This window comes from Myodes glareolus, chromosome 14 (genome assembly GCF_982192425.1).
Source record: "Myodes glareolus chromosome 14, mMyoGla1.1, whole genome shotgun sequence".
Lineage (NCBI taxonomy): Eukaryota > Metazoa > Chordata > Mammalia > Rodentia > Cricetidae > Myodes > Myodes glareolus.
In genome coordinates, this window is record NC_142039.1 from 32,476,107 (window position 1) to 32,491,984 (window position 15,878).

Below are 15,878 nucleotides of genomic sequence, written 5' to 3' on the forward strand. Positions count from 1 at the left end.
AATTTGAATTTTATTTTCAGATGAGATTGAAGATTTCTGGTGGGTTTTTTTGTTGTTGTTTTTGGGGTTTTTTTTTTTTTTTTTGGTTTTTCGAAACAGGGATAATTTCTGATGTTTTTAAAGACTGACTACAGCAAGCTCTGGGTTCCTTATGCCAACAACTACATTTGGGGAACTATGTTGTTGTTGTTGCTGCTGCTGCTATTTTGGTATGGTGTGGTTTTTTGTTTTTTGTTTTTGTTTTTTTTGGTTTGGTTTTTCAAGATAGGGTTTCTTTGAGTAGCCTTGGCTGTGCTGGAGGCAGAGGCAAGTAGATCTCTGAGTTTGAGGCCAGCCTGGTCCACAGAGCAAGTTCCAGGACAGCCAGGACTACACAAAGAAACTGTCTCAAAAAAAAAAAAAACCCATTTAGTCAGTGTGCAATACTTTTTGTTGGGCCAGGAATACTCAATAGAAAGGAAGTCAGAACAGACCTACCATTGCCCATAAAAATCAATATACTGTGATAACTCATTTCAAAGTGGTATCTATTCTATAATGGGTTTCTAAACTACAGAATATTAATATTTATTAAATGTATAGTGCTCAGTTTATGAAAATACCAACAATTTAGAAATGCTTATACAAAAATTTAATTTGATTTTAGCCAAGTTTATAATTAAATAGGTATTTAAACACTTCTGTGTTTGAAGTATGGCGAGTATAATACTGGAATTTATGGGCACTGATTTTCTGCTTTTTTGTCATCCTGTTACAAGTGGACAAAGGGTAAAGTTGAAAGTCCCAGTCTGAATTGCCTCAGTGTCTGTCCTGTTCCTGTTGGTGCAGACAGAAGTAGATGAGCAGTGATCCCTACCATAGTGCAGCAGTTCATCCTGCTGCTGCCATCAGGGCTGTAGTGCGCCCGCATCTGCTTGCCAGCGCTCTTCCAGTCTGGGAGCTGAATAAAGCATGCCTTGGCAGAGTTAAACATTGTGTAGTAATCTTCCGCAGGTTTTGACTTTGGTGTGCGTCAGAATGGTGAACGGGTTAACCACGTCAACCTTCCTCCGTGGGCGCGCAATGATCCGCGTCTGTTCATCCTCATTCACCGGCAGGCCCTAGAATCTGACCACGTATCCCAAAACATATGTCACTGGATTGACTTGGTGTTTGGCTACAAGCAAAAGGGAAAGGCTTCTGTTCAAGCCATCAATGTTTTCCATCCTGCTGTAAGTGACTCTTTTAAAAGAATCTGCATGTGTGTAAGTTAGAACCTCAGTATTTTAAGTTTGGCTGTTAAGCTGTTTCTTTAAAATACCCAAGTCATCAAAGAGGCAGTTACACAAAGCTGTTACTACTATTATGGAAGATTTTTCAGATTTTATATATAATCTCTTTAAAAGTGTCCTAGATGCTGTAGTTAGGGATTCTCCAAAACCACCTTCATATTCAGTGATTTACTAAATAAATATGTGGACTCAGTTTGTAGCTGACTTATGACAATGAAGGATACAAAACATAACTTACCAAAGGAAAGAAACTGTGAACAAAGTCTGGGTGAAGCAAGACACACACACCCGACTCCCCACTAAACCACAGAGCATGCTTGCTCTCCAGGCGCCTTGGTGACACGTGAAGTGGTTTCTGCCAGGGAAGCTGTCTAGCAATTCAGAGTTCTGTTTCTCCTTGGGAATGGTCACTTAGAAACCATCTGCCTGCTGTGTGCTGCAATGCCAGACCCAGAAGAAATAAAAATGTTGAACGTGGACCTCATTGTCTGCATGGTGTAGGCAGAGTGAGCTATACTCGTCACTTAGGAAATCGTGGGAAGACTCATGAAATCCCAGACACCAGCCAAGGAGGCAGCAGAACTTTCCAAGGAAAGTGGGCAGCTTGCTGTGTTAGCTTTTCCGCTCACTGCTCCGGGTGCCTGCTATGAAAGGCACCATCATTTTTCTTCATGACAGAAACAGGACGTTTGCCTTACTAGAGAATATGTAAAATGTAACTAGCAAAGGAGGAAATGTGAGAAATAAGTCTGTCTTCAGCATCTACAAATGCTGAAAGCTTTTTACAGTGTCTCTAATAGAGGGTATTTTTGGAGAAGAAAGCACATTTCTTAAAAAGGAAAGCATTATCATTTATCAAGACCACCTTCAAGGATTTTTTCTATACTTACATATTATCCCAGTAATTTAATATTAGCCATGTTTTTTAATCTTTTTCTCCCCTGAATAATAAAGTATTAACTCTATTTAAGTCATGAGGTTCTCTATGATTGTAATGGCCACTACTATCCCTATTTAAGACAGCTTCTAATTCCCTAAAGTGGAGTTGTTAATTTCCACATGTACTAGTTTATGTTTCTGCATAGACTTAGGAAACACTATGCTAGGCTCCCAGGGCACAGAGTTAACTAAGGTGAGTAGAAGTAACAGGAAGAAGGTGGATTGGGTGGGCTGTCTGCGTGTGTTAGAAAAAGTTCCAGTGAAATGGGTGAAAGGTCATGTCTGAAGGACTAGGAGGTGAAATGGCAGAACACAAAGAGAAAGGTATTCCTGACTCTGCATGCTCCTACTCAGTGCAGACCAACAAATCATCTCTTATTCACTACATGACACCTGGCTGCCCAGATTTCCACTTAGCAAGGTGAATTGACTGACTATGGGCTTGCTCTGCAGTGGTGTCTGTGTAGATGATACAGATCTTAAAGTATTTGTTACAAATACAGCTAAACCCTTACAAAGTATTCTGTGTCTGAGCTTGTTTATACCAGAAATCCATGCCCAAAGGGCGGTCCAAAAATAAAATTTCCTTTTTAGTTCATTGTTCTCTGTAATTACTTTGGATACCTCCAAGAAACCCTTAGAAAGGAGAATAAAAGTTTTTTAGTGGCTCTAAAAGAAGATGTTTATGAAGAGAGCACTTTTTTAAAAAAAAAAGGAAACTTACCATTTGATTCACAAATAAGAGTTTAATTTACCAAAAAAATAATAATAATAAAGAAGTAAATAGAGGAGGAAAAATATTTCTTACTTCTATCCATCTTAGGTTCCTTGTTGGGTACCCCAGCAAAACAGAGATTAGCAAGAGAAAAACGTGAAGACTTACCTAATACAAATTTGTTTAACACCAGAGCGTTCCTAAGAAAGGGACATCCCCAGCAAGTGCTTAGAGCTGAGATCTCATACTAAAGCTGATGGAAGCACAGCATTATGGAGTGTGTGACAAAATTAAAGCAGTATGATTGAAGCAGGTGAATGGCAAATAGGGAAGCCTTTGGCTCGTGTCCTCTGCGCGTGCTGTCATCATTCTTCAGATGTGGACACACTAACCTCAGTATACCCTCTTCTGTGCACATTATTTTACATCATCTTTTCAGTAATTCTTATTTAAAATGTACCTAGAAACTGAAATATACAAGGTAATTCATCTAACTGAAATGTTTTTCACAAAGTCTTTGAGACCAGTAGCCTAAGTTGAGTAACCATGAAGGTTATTTAACTTCTGAAGTTCCATGGAAATTTCACTTTGAAACTTGTAAGAATGTCATATACGTGTGTGAAGATTGTTGTAATTGATCAGATACTAAATCCTGGACTGTTCACAGGGATGTGCAGCACTAATGACCAATAGCTTCAGAACAGAGAAGTTCCGGGGCACATAGGACGTACTCAGAGGCACAATGCCCAGCAGAAACATGCAATTTTAGTTACTCACCTGGAACCTTCCTTGGTGTTTTTTTATATTCACTGTTGCTTTCCATTATAAACTCACTTACCTACATTACAGTATAACTTCACTTTTGCATTTTCCCATGTATTCCTTTGGACATGCAGTTTCTTCAATAATTTACTTGATATCTTCTATTACATTTTCAGGCCTTAAATTTGAAATGTTTTATAAACACACCTAATTAATCCCAATTGGGCAAGATTTATTTATTTTGTTCACATATTCAGAAATATTTGTTATTACTGTCTGGTCCTAGTAAAACCAATACAGATAAGTTAACTTGATCAAAAACATTTTTAAATAGTTTGCATCAAAATAGAGTCCCGTTCCCTAAAAAATGAAACAGATTGTTTTCTTTCCAGCATCATGACAAATTCTAATATCACCCTGCTGATGCCATGTTCTTTGACGGTTTCCTCTGCAGACATACTTTGGAATGGATGTGTCTGCAGTTGAAGATCCAGTGCAGAGACGAGCTTTGGAAACCATGATAAAAACCTATGGGCAAACCCCTCGTCAGTTGTTCCACACAGCCCATGCCAGCCGACCTGGAGCCAAGCTCAACATTGAAGGAGAGCTTCCAGCAGCTGTTGGCTTGTTAGTACAGTTTGCTTTCAGAGAGACCCGAGAGCCAATCAAGGAAATCACTTATCCGGTATGTTATTTTGATTTCAGCAAAATTCAGCAAAACTTGATTGGACTCCTGCCATGCCCCTCACTTAGCTATGGGGGTGCTGATATGAATAGTGTGGTCCTAGCCTACTGATAAGCACCAGCCAGTGCAAGACAGCAGGGGCAACTAGAGCAGTGACTTGTGTGCAGTGAACGCTACATCAGTGACATGGGGAGTATGCCATGCAAGCCCAGGGAAAAGAAGTATTTGAGGGCAGACAGAAACTGTTTTCAGGGAGCACAGAAGGGTTATTACTAGGGAAAGTCTCACCAAGCCGACTTCTAAATAGGATTGTACAAATAAAAGGAGCCAGCTGGTAACTGTGTAAATGGCACAGCTGGGCCCAGTCTCCATCTTTAACCAGAAGCACTAATCAGAAGTACCTCCCCAGATAGTAGTAATGGGAAGTTTTGTCTCTAAAAATAAGAACTAGGCATAATTTTCCTTTATAATGGAAAGTTAAAGCAAGCAGGCCTTAAAAGGAAAAACAATTTTAGCCTTCATTTAAGTTCTTCATATAAAAGTAGCATAAGGTACTAGAACTTAAATTGTAGAATGTTGCAAAGTGCTTGTAGGAGGGAGTCACTGAAAATAAAAAGTGAGGGGAAGAGACCTTAAACATAAATCAAGAAGTCTGGCTCAACTACATGAATCTGTGGTCCACTGTCAGTAAAGAATTTTCACAGAGCTTGTTTTGATAATGTTTTTGGTAAGGATATTGCTTAAAAATCTTAGAAATATAGATATAAATTGTTCATGCTTATAGCTCAGATCTGTGAGTTTTGCATGTTAAATACAAACAGAAACCATTCAATTACTAGAGCCAATCTAAAGACTTTTATTAAGAGTGGTGTTCTACTAAAACCAAATCACCAATGTTGAATTTAATTTAGTAGAAAGTTGGATTTTTTTATTTTGTGGTTTTTAAAGGCTCATGAGTCATATTATCCCTTACCAGAGTTGCTATTTTAAACTCTAATACATTATTTTAGCATGTCAGCATAATATAACAGTATATTCCTGAAATTACACTTAGTTTACTATGGTACTTACTGCTAATTAATGAGTGAGATGTTGTTGGTTTTAGGGATTTGATTGGATGATTTTGGCCTCTTGAAACAGGGTCTCACTGTGTAGCCCAGACCAGCTTAGAGCTGGAGATCTTGCATAGTGCTGGGTTGCCTTTTTCTCCCAGTGCTTGATTCTAGGCCTGAACTGTGCTTGATACTAATTATCTGTTTAAAGCTGATGCATGTAAAAGCACTAGGCAGTCTGTCTGCTGGCAGTAGGAGCACAATGCCAGCCTGCCTCGTTCCCATTGTAGCACCTTCACACTGACTGTTCCTTCATCCCATTTGGATCTCTCATTTCAGTAAATCCTCTGTTCAGATTACCCCTCCTCCCCTCCCTGACCCCATGTCTAAGTCAGAAGCTCCATTCTTCTCTGTCTTCTCTCTGTTTTGCTTTACAACACCTTCACCCCTAACAAACATTTAAGTGATTGTTTTATCTGTCTCTCCATCCCTACCTAAATGCAACACCATTGGGAAAGGATGTGATCTGACTTGCTCATCACTGTGTCTGCAGATCCTAGGGCAATGCTTGGCACACAATGGGCATTCACTGTTTTCTAAATGAATGACTTCTGCGGCAGGTTCTTTAGCGTTTGGCTTGCCTTTACTTCTGTGTGATGTGCAGTGGTGTTTATGTCACAGTTTTTCTTTGCCTGAACAGAGGGACCTCCCACACAATGCTGCACCGTGGCCTTCAGGTGGCAGCTGCACAGCTCTGACATACAGCAGCAAATCTGTGCTGGAAAGGGTCCTCCACACAACCCAGCTGCACGTGTGTGAACTTGCTCATTGTAGACGTTGCAGTCAGAGCTGTATGAGCAGCACTTAGGAAAGGCACTCTTTCCTCATGTTGTATAATGTAAAACAGCCATGGTACAATGCTTAGTGTTTGTGTGTAGCTCAAAAGTGCTTAGCTTTGTGTATAACTCAAAAAAGTTTAAATTCTGCAATTCATACGAGAGACATCTTCAGGCATTGAGTTATGAGTGGTCAGTCTGACACCTCTTTTTACAGACTTCAGTATAGATAGGCTGAATGAAGGCTTTAGAGAGAAAACGTGTTCTCAAGATACCCGTGTTACCTCCCTCTTCCACAGGATCCATCCTGCCACTCAGCCTTCCCAAAGGTGCCTGCTCTACGACTCCTCCATGCCTTGTAACACTGCATATTATTTGTTCCCATAAGTGATCTAAGTAAGAAGAAATAGAGCACTGACTGGCATGCTTTTTAAACATTGTGTGTAGGTCAACAATGCCTGTTTCTTCATTCAGATGGAAAAAAGAGATAAAATACACTGAAAATTATTTGATAGTCTTGCAGAAATTACTGGAATTTGTTTAGTATATTGTTTTCATTAGGTCTGTGTAGCATTTACTCTGAAATTTTGAAAGTAGAAAATAAATTTTTAAATGTCTAAAACAAAATCTATTAATAAGAGATTAATAGAGTTTAACAGTCAAAAAGGGAGTAAAAGAATAAAGTTACTGGAAAAAACTCTGAGAACTGTTTTCTCCTCTTCTGGATTTTCTTCTTGATAATTGTTTTTTTAGATGGAGGAAGGATTTTGGTTCCTGTTCATGGCAGATGTGTGGCCATCCTTACTAGTCTTCTCTCTCCTCTGTATTCATAGCCTGCTGCTCCTCAAACCCATCTCTTCCTTTGTTTTTGTTGGACAACAATATCTTCTCTGGGATTTACTAGCTTTCTCTGGAGCACTGAGTGCTCTAGCCTTCTCAATATACTCCATAATAAATCCTGAGCATACACTGAGAAACTGCAGTGGTCTAGACATGCATGAAGCAGGGGTCTCCTAATTCCAAAGCTTGTGGCTGAGTGAGCTCTTCTCTGCTCATGTCTTCATTTCTGTCATATGTATATGTGACTTGTCATCCTTCAAAGTCAATCTGATACACCAACTGCAGGTGTTTTAGCTAGCCTAAAAGAAATGTGTCTAGTAAAACTTTGCTTTTTTTGTTGAGTTTCAAAATTATTTGAATTAGTAGCAGGCATTTTCATTCAAGCTAGGCCAGAACCACAGAATAAAAATCAAATAAACACTTTTCTATGTGGTAAACATGGCGAAATAAAATATTTAATACAATTCTTGCCCTCAGAGAGTTGATAATCTAATTGTTTTCTTTATAGAATTTATGTTGTAATTATTAATCTACCACTTTTTATTTGAAGAAAGTAATAAACTTGACTTTCCTTGGTTTTAGAGCCCTTTGTCATGGATAAAAGGCTTGAAGTGGGGCGAGTATGTAGGTTCCCCCAGTGCTCCAGTACCTGTGGTCTGCTTCAGCCAGCCCCATGGAGAAAGATTTGGTTCACTCCAAGCACTGCCCACCAGAGCCATCTGTGGTTTATCCCGAAACTTCTGTCTTCTGATGACCTACAGCAAGGAGCAAGGTAAAGTGAACCACAGTGAGGATCAGTCTGGGCATTTTTTTAACTTTTTTTTTTTTTAAATTTAACTGTCACCAGTTCACCTGTGCTGCTGCTCAAAATTGTTACTTTGGTTTTTTTTGTTTGTTTGTTTGTTTATTGCTTTTCCAGACAGGATATCTCTGTGTAGTCCTGGCTGTCCTGGAACTCACTTTGTTGATCAAGCTGGTCTCGAACTCAGATCCATCTATCTCTACCTCCCAAGTGCTGCGATTGTGTTTACTTAATGCTGGCTAGGCATTAAAATGTAGTACATTAAAAAAAATGAGGGTTAAATGCGCTGCTATTTAAAATAAAAGGAGTTTGAGGGAGTTGAGAACAAATGTCTGTACTAACAGGATGAAAACATTGTCAATCTGATAGAAATTAGCACGTTCAAGCTCTCAATCCACAAAATGGACAGATGCATTTAGCAGACAGATCCAGTGCCTCCTCAGATGCAGCTGTGGGTTTCCACATACAAATGGGAGCGAGGAGTGTAAAGAGATGCCCTGGAAAGCAGCTCTTCTGTTCCTACCTCCAGCTCAGTAGCATTGGAGTGTGGAACAGCACTATGTGGTGTGGGTCATTTCATAATTCAGAGTGTCACCCAGACGGTGGAGAACTGAGGACATCCCTCTGTTCTTCCTGCTAACATTCTCTACTGCAGAGGCTCTCCTGCTTGGCCTAAGCGTGAACGTGAATGGCTGAGGATGTTCATGTTCATGTCAGGTTGCTGAACACTAACTAGCTCTGCTCTGTGGTCCTTTTTTAAGCCTGCTTTGTCAGCACCTAATTGCTTAGCATTATGGGATTTAGATGTGAACCTTGTAATTCTCAACCTAGTGTCTGTTTGTCATTAAATCCTAGGCCCTTGCTCTGCCTCACGAGCTGTAACCTCTCCATAGAGAGAACTTTGGATTAGTCAGTCTAGATGTGTGCACAGAAGCACTACACTGTAATCTCTGGAAGCACAGTTCCTTAGTTTGTATCCAAGCTCTGCTATTTACTACCTGTGTAGCCTTGGGAAAGTTGCCTGAGGCCTTCCAGATTCTGACTTTTGATCTATAAAAATAGGAATACCAAATATCTTCCCTCCCAGGGTGAATTATTGTAAAGACTCAAAATGATGTATGAAAATGATTAAGATAGGACCTGGATCATTATAAGTATTAATACTTACATGAATCTATTAGGCTTCAACCCTCCTGGACCAGGGATCGTCAGTGGTCACTGCTTTTCCCTAAACCATAACAGTCCACAAAAACATCACAGAGGGCATTGATTGACAAGTGACTGCACCTTGCAGATGGGTGTTAAGAGTCCTGGTAGCAGCTGGACATGTTGAGTGCTGATATGTAAAATACTGCGGCTCTGTGTGGCTGTTCATCTTAATAGACTACTGCACAGGGTGTGCCTAATGATCTCAAGGCCACTGTGGGCCACCTTCTTGGGAAATGCGCCTCAGAACTGACCAAAGGCTTAATTATCAAGTGCACTCTCTCTGTCCCATTCATAGTGAACCGCTACGACTTGAGTCCAGACCTACATGTGCCCAAATTGCAATTTTCTAAAACCCACTGTTCATTATTTTAGTTAAAGTTTCTTTCTCTAGCTCTGAGTCAAGTAAATCCCAGTCAAAACACCCAGTGAAAAAGAAGGTAATCCCACTCTTAGGTCTTATAAACTATATACACTGAGGGTTCTCAGACCCATGGCACATGGTCCCTCCCGGCCGCTAATATGTAGAAGAGCTTACATTTTGTGAGCATGGCTTAGTTCTTTTGTTGTGAAACTGATGCCTACATTTGACTATTAGGAAAAAAAATGTCTGTGAATTATATTTTCAATGTGTTGCTAATTCATTTAAGAACTATTTGTTTGTTCATCCATGTGCTGTGTGTCCTGCCAGGTTCTGGGATCAACAAAGTACATTCTCTCTCCTGAAAGCTCTACATTAGTTTAAACATTGCTTGGTTTCAAGGACAGTCATACCTCAATCTTCCTCCGGTGTTTACTGTAAGGTACATGTGTAGACAATAGAAAATCCCAAAAAAGAACATGGAACGTCCACATCTTTATACCAAAAAGGCATAGTGCTGTGCTATTAAAAACAGAGAAGAGACCAAAACCCTCTTGAGTGGTAATTTGCCATGCCAGATCCTACAACTGAGCAGCATGAATCCCTTGCTCAGAGAAGGTATGGCTTCTCCCCAGCAGAGTTAACTTTCTGCTGTTCAAAGTTGTTCATGCTGACTACTCAGCAATAGATATATAAAAAGTCATTTTAACAAGTATTTAGTTCATGTTTAATTTCTAAAGAAAAGGAGTCTCAGAGTATGAACAGAGAAAACTTTATTAGTTTTGTCTTTATTAAAATTTATCTAAGAAGATAATTCCACCCTTAGGATTTCACTGTTTTTGAAGGACTAAAACCAAGATTGTTCTATCTTGGGGAGATGAGGATGATATTGTCTGAACGGAGTATATATTCTGCTATATAAATGTCAGCAACCTTTAACTTGTCACTGTCTGAGCTGTTACATGACACTGTGGTGACAACTAGATACTTGATTTCCCCTTCTCTTGAGGTGTGAGAAGCATGAATAATACAGATATTCAGTGGTCCGCTATTCTGAGCTGGGGGTATGCTGACAACATCTTACGACTGAAAAGTAAGCAGAGTGAGCCACCAATCAACTTCATTCAGAGTTCACAGCAGCACCAGGTAAGCTTGGATATAAGGACTGCTTGCCAGCTAAGCTCAGTGTCTTGGAAGAATGAAGGAGGCCAGCAGACACTGGTTTTACTTGATGTCAGCCCAGAAGCTGCTATTTGCAGTACTTCTAGATGTCATAGTCCCTGCTCATCTCCTTAGGTCCCACAGTTTTGCCTATTTCTTTATTGAGAGAGCTGTCATGAACCCCTCTGTGTACCAATTTGGGGCCCAGTGTTTAAACAAAATGAGCTACTTTCATCCTGGATCCATTTGGCTTTGCAACTAGTTCATTTTCTGTAACCATAATATCATCTTCGTTACCTGGGTTTCCCTAAATAGCCCAGGTATTCAGCATCTGATGAAGCAAGAGGACACTGACCCTCATTTCCTGGAGCTGTGTTGTGCTCCCAGCTTTGATAGTCATTGACTGCATAATCTTTGGCAGATAACTTAGCCTTTCCAAACTAGAGTGTCTTTCCTCCTCTTTAAAACTGGGTTTATCCAGTGTACAATTATCCCTCAGAAAGCTGCTGTAAATGTGCTGCTGATATTTAAAAAAAATTGTCTGTCTGCTATGCATATCCTACAGCCACATGGTACTGCCACAGCCATCACAGGCTCTGAATTGAACACAGAGCCGCCTTCTGTCTCTGTCCGTCTTCCCATGGGATGGTCTCTGACCATTATCTGATTTCTCTTCCCTTGCTGTGAAATACCTGCTACCTGTTCATGTATACTAAAGTGTTCCCATCCTTAGGAGTGGTTGGCAGCAAAAGCAAAAATGGCTGTGTCAGTTTTATGAGCTGAAAAGAAGGACTCTGCCATTTGTTACTGGAATTATCCAGAGCCAGAAGAACCCAGAATAAAGGGACAGTGAAAAACAACCATATCAGAAATGTTAATAAGGGTTTTTTTGTTTTGAATCATATTGGAGCATTTTATACAGATAGAAATATGTATCCAACACAAACAACTGATGATGAATCATAACAAAGCTGGCAGTATAATTAAATTGCAAATGAGTCTGCAAAATCAGGGAAAACACAAAAACATATTGCAGAATAAGTCTGTTGCTTGCTGCCTCCTTTATGGAATTGTTCTGAATTGCAAGGGGAAATAAAATAGAGTGGGAGTGAGTTGTATAATATATCTTACCTCTTCCAGTATGTTGACAAGTGCATTCATGGCTAGGTGTCGCTCAGTTCTCTGCATGTAGTGCTTGGCATCAACAGCTGTCATGTCAGTGAGGACATGAGGAGAACTGAGCCAAACTTGAATGGTACCTCCATGGTTAAGAATGAAGAATTTTGTTCTACCAAGGAACTTCTACAACTTATAAATAATTTCAGTAATGTAGCAGGATACAAGATTAACTCAAAGAAATCAGTAGCCCTCCTGTACACAGATGATAAATGGGCTGAGAAAGAAATCAGAGAAACATCACCATTCACAATAGCCGCAAATAGCGTAAAATGTCTCGGAGGAACTCTAACCAAACAAGTGGAAGACATGTATGACAAGAGCTTTAAATCTTTGAAGAAAAAAATTGAAGAAGACACCATAAAGTGGAAAGATCTCCCATGCTCTTGGGTAGTTAGAATTAACATAGTAAAAATGACAATCTTACCTAAAACAATCCACAGATTCAATGCATCAAAATCCCAGCAAAATTCTTCACAGACTTTGAAAGAATGGTATTCAGCTTCATATGGAAAATCAAAAAACCCAGGATAGCCAAAACAATCCTGTACAATAAAAGAACTTCTGGAGGCATCACAATCCCTGACTTTAAACTCTACTACAGAACTACAGTCTGAAAACAGCCTAGTATTGGCATAAAAACAGACAGTAAAACCAATGGGACCAAATTGAAGACCCAGATATTAATCCACACACCTTCGAACACCTGATTTTTGACAAAGAAGCAAATAATATCAAATGGAAAAAAGAAAGCATATTTAACAAGTGGTGCTGGCATAATTGGTTATCAGCATGTAGAAGAATGAAATTAGACCCATATCTATCACCATGCACAAAACTCAAGTCCAAATGGATCAAAGACCTCAACATAAAGCCAGCCACACTGAACCTTATAGAAGAGAAAGTGGGAGGTTCACTTGAACACATTGGCACAGGAGACCACTTCCTAAATATAACCCCAACAGCACAGATACTGAGAGAAACAATTAATAAATGGGACTTCCTGAAACTTAAAAGCTTCTGTAAAACAAAGGACATGGTCAACAAGACAAAACAACAGCCTACAGAATAGGAAAAGATCTTCACTAAACCCACATTGGACAGAGGTCTAATGTCTGATCTCCAAAATATACAAAGCACTCAGGAAATTGGTCATCAAAAGAACAAATAATCCAATTTAAAAATTGGAGTACAGACCTAAACAGAGGAATCTAAACTCTCAACAGAGGAATCTAAAATGGCTGAAAGACACTTAAGGAAATGTTCAACATCCTTAATCATCAGAGAAATGCAAATCAAAACAACTCTGAGATTCCATCTTACACCTGTAAGAATGGCCAGGATCAAAAACACTGATGACAACTTATGTTGGAGAGGTTGTGGGGTAAAGAGAACACTCCTGCATTGTTGTATGGTATGTATTATTGCAAGCTGGTACAGCCCCTTTGGATGTCAGTGTAGCGATTTCTCAGAAAATTAGGAAACAACCTTCCTCAAGACTCAGTAATACCACTTTTGGGTATGTGTGTGTGTGTGTGTGTGTGTGTGTGTGTGTGTGTATATGTGTGTGTGTGTGTGTGTGTGTGTGTGTGTGTGTGTGTGTGTATATATATATATCCCCAAAGGATGCTCAGTCATGCCACAAGGACATGTGCTCAACTATCTTCATGGCAGCATTGTTTGCCATAGCCAGAACCTGGAAACAATCTAAATGCCCTCAATCGAAGAATGGATAAAGAAAATGTGGTACATTTACACAATGGAGTACTACACAGCAGAAAAAAATAACATCTTGAATTTTGCAGACAAATGGATGGAGCTAGAAAACATCATTTTGAGTGAAGTAACCCAGGCACAGAAAGACAATTATCACATGTACTCACTCATAAGTGGTTTTTAAACATAAAGCAAAGAAAATCAGCCCACAAGCCACAATCCCAGAGAACTTAGACAACAGTGAGGACCCTAAGAGAGACTTACATAGATCCAATCTATATGGGAAGTAGAAAAAGACAAGGTCTCCTGAGTAAACTGGGAGCATGGGGACCTTAGGAGAGGGTTGAAGGGGGGGGGCAGAAAAATATCAATTAAAAATCAATTAAAATCAATAAAAATCAATTAAAAAAGAATGAAGAATTTTGTACTTTATCTTTTTTTCTTCTATTTAGCAACATTTGCAATTGTTAGAGCAATACTTGTGTTTACATATACTCTACTTCCACAAGGAAAGACAGAAAGAAAATGCATGAAAGTAAAAAAATGGTAGCTTCCAACAGTCAAGAAGCTTAGATTGGAGGATCTTTAGTTCCGAACCAACCTGGGATACACCCTTAGGCCCTATTTCAAAACAAAAGACCAGTACGTAGATGTTTGAAGAACTCGCATATTCATGCGCAAGCTTTGATTGTTCTTGTATTATTTCTAAGAAACAAGTGTGTATAAAAATATAAAATTTTATACTGTTGTTTTCAATACCTTGTAATCTGGAAACAATTGTTAAATGTTTTTGCTAAAAGCTGTTGAAAGTACTATGGTTCCATCTGTTTCTGCTCTGATAATATCAAGCAAAAATATTACCCAGAAGTTGGCAATTGTGTATTTTTGTGAAAAATTCTCAGAGAATGAGAACTATGTCTTACTGTTTTTAACACATTAGTCTTTGGTTTGTCTTTTTAAAGGTGACCAGTTGTGCCTGGGTGCCTGACAGTTGTCAACTCTTCACTGGGAGCAAGTGTGGTGTCATCACAGCCTATACCAACAGGCTCACTAGCAGTACGGTAGGTCCTGGCTCACTGGCACATGATTTGGACCTTTATGTCACTGAGGAAAGCCTGGTTGATGTGAGCCATCCTTGTACAAGGCTACCTTACCACATGTGTGTTAGCTCTTCCCTGTTTTAGCTCTTAGGAAGTGGAAGGTCACAGACTTAATTCATTAGAATTAGGTTCATTAATATCAATGAAGAGTTGAAAATAATCTTAGAGTTCTTATTTTCTGCTTCAGAGACACAAAATATTTTGAGATATGATCTGCTTTGCATTTGAGCTTTTTCATGACTGTCTTTTGTAGTATGAGGAACGGGCTGCATCCTGCTGCCCAGCTAGCTTAACCCCCGAAATAACCACACAGAAATTGTATTCATTAAAATACTGCCTGTCCCATTATCTCCAGCCCCTTATTGGCTACCACTTACATATTAGTTTAACCCATCTCGATTAATGTGTATCTCCACTTGACTGTGGCTTACCGGCATGAGTCTAACCAGCGTCTGTCTTGGGCAGGAGAATCGTGGCAATCTGCCTGTCTCTGCTTTCTTCCTCCCAGAATTCTGTTCTGTCTTCCCCGCCTACCTGAGTTCTGCCCTATCAACTAGGCCAAGGCAGTTTCTTTAATAACCAATGAAAGCAACACAAATACAGAAGGGCCTTTTACACCAGTCTTTGAGACAGGGTCTTACTTTGTAGCCTCAGACTTCTGGCAGTCTTCCTGCCTCAGGCTACCAAGTGCTGGAATTCTAAGCATGAACCAACAAATGGCTTTTTTTTTCATGACATTTGAATCTTGCCTGTATTCTCAGTATCAATTTGAACATTTAGAAAGAGTGTGTAAAACATGATTTCTATCCTTTGTCCTCTAAAGTGTGGAAACCCTAATGTCACTCTCCTAGTCTGACTAAATTAAAAGGCAGCAAAATCTAAGTAGCTATCCTAATTTCTGTTACTTCTTTACTAGAAAGCATTTTTAAGCCATCCACTGAATGACAACAGCGAGGTATTTAAATAAGCCAATTTTTAAAAGAAAAGACATATTATGCAATGCTTCCTTTTAATTTCCTGTCTCCTTGCTTGAACCTTGTGGTACTGTTCAAGATGTAGCAAGTTAAAGTAATAATCTTCTTTCATTAGAATCTTCTCTGGGCTACTTTTTTCCCACAATTTTCAGAATTATGTATTAAAATATATTTTGCTGAGAGGAACTATTTACTATTCCTAGCACAGTGTTTTTCCCAAGTTCTTTGGTAAATCCCTTGTTAAAGTTTGTCCAACCCTGGGGTTTAAACATGTCCCTAATA

The 15,878-nt window shown here is 39.3% G+C and overlaps 1 protein-coding gene across 1 annotated transcript in view; it reads left to right on the forward strand.

Annotated features, from left to right (window-relative positions):
- Nucleotides 1-15,878, forward strand: part of Lyst (lysosomal trafficking regulator) — a 154,363-nt gene that overhangs the window by 128,738 nt on the left and 9,747 nt on the right. Inside the window, exons 46-50 of the mRNA XM_048460925.3 lie at nt 994-1,211; nt 4,142-4,372; nt 7,683-7,872; nt 10,479-10,615; nt 14,485-14,583. Of these exons, the coding sequence (XP_048316882.3) occupies nt 994-1,211; nt 4,142-4,372; nt 7,683-7,872; nt 10,479-10,615; nt 14,485-14,583 (875 nt within the window). The remainder of the gene's footprint in view (nt 1-993; nt 1,212-4,141; nt 4,373-7,682; nt 7,873-10,478; nt 10,616-14,484; nt 14,584-15,878) is intronic.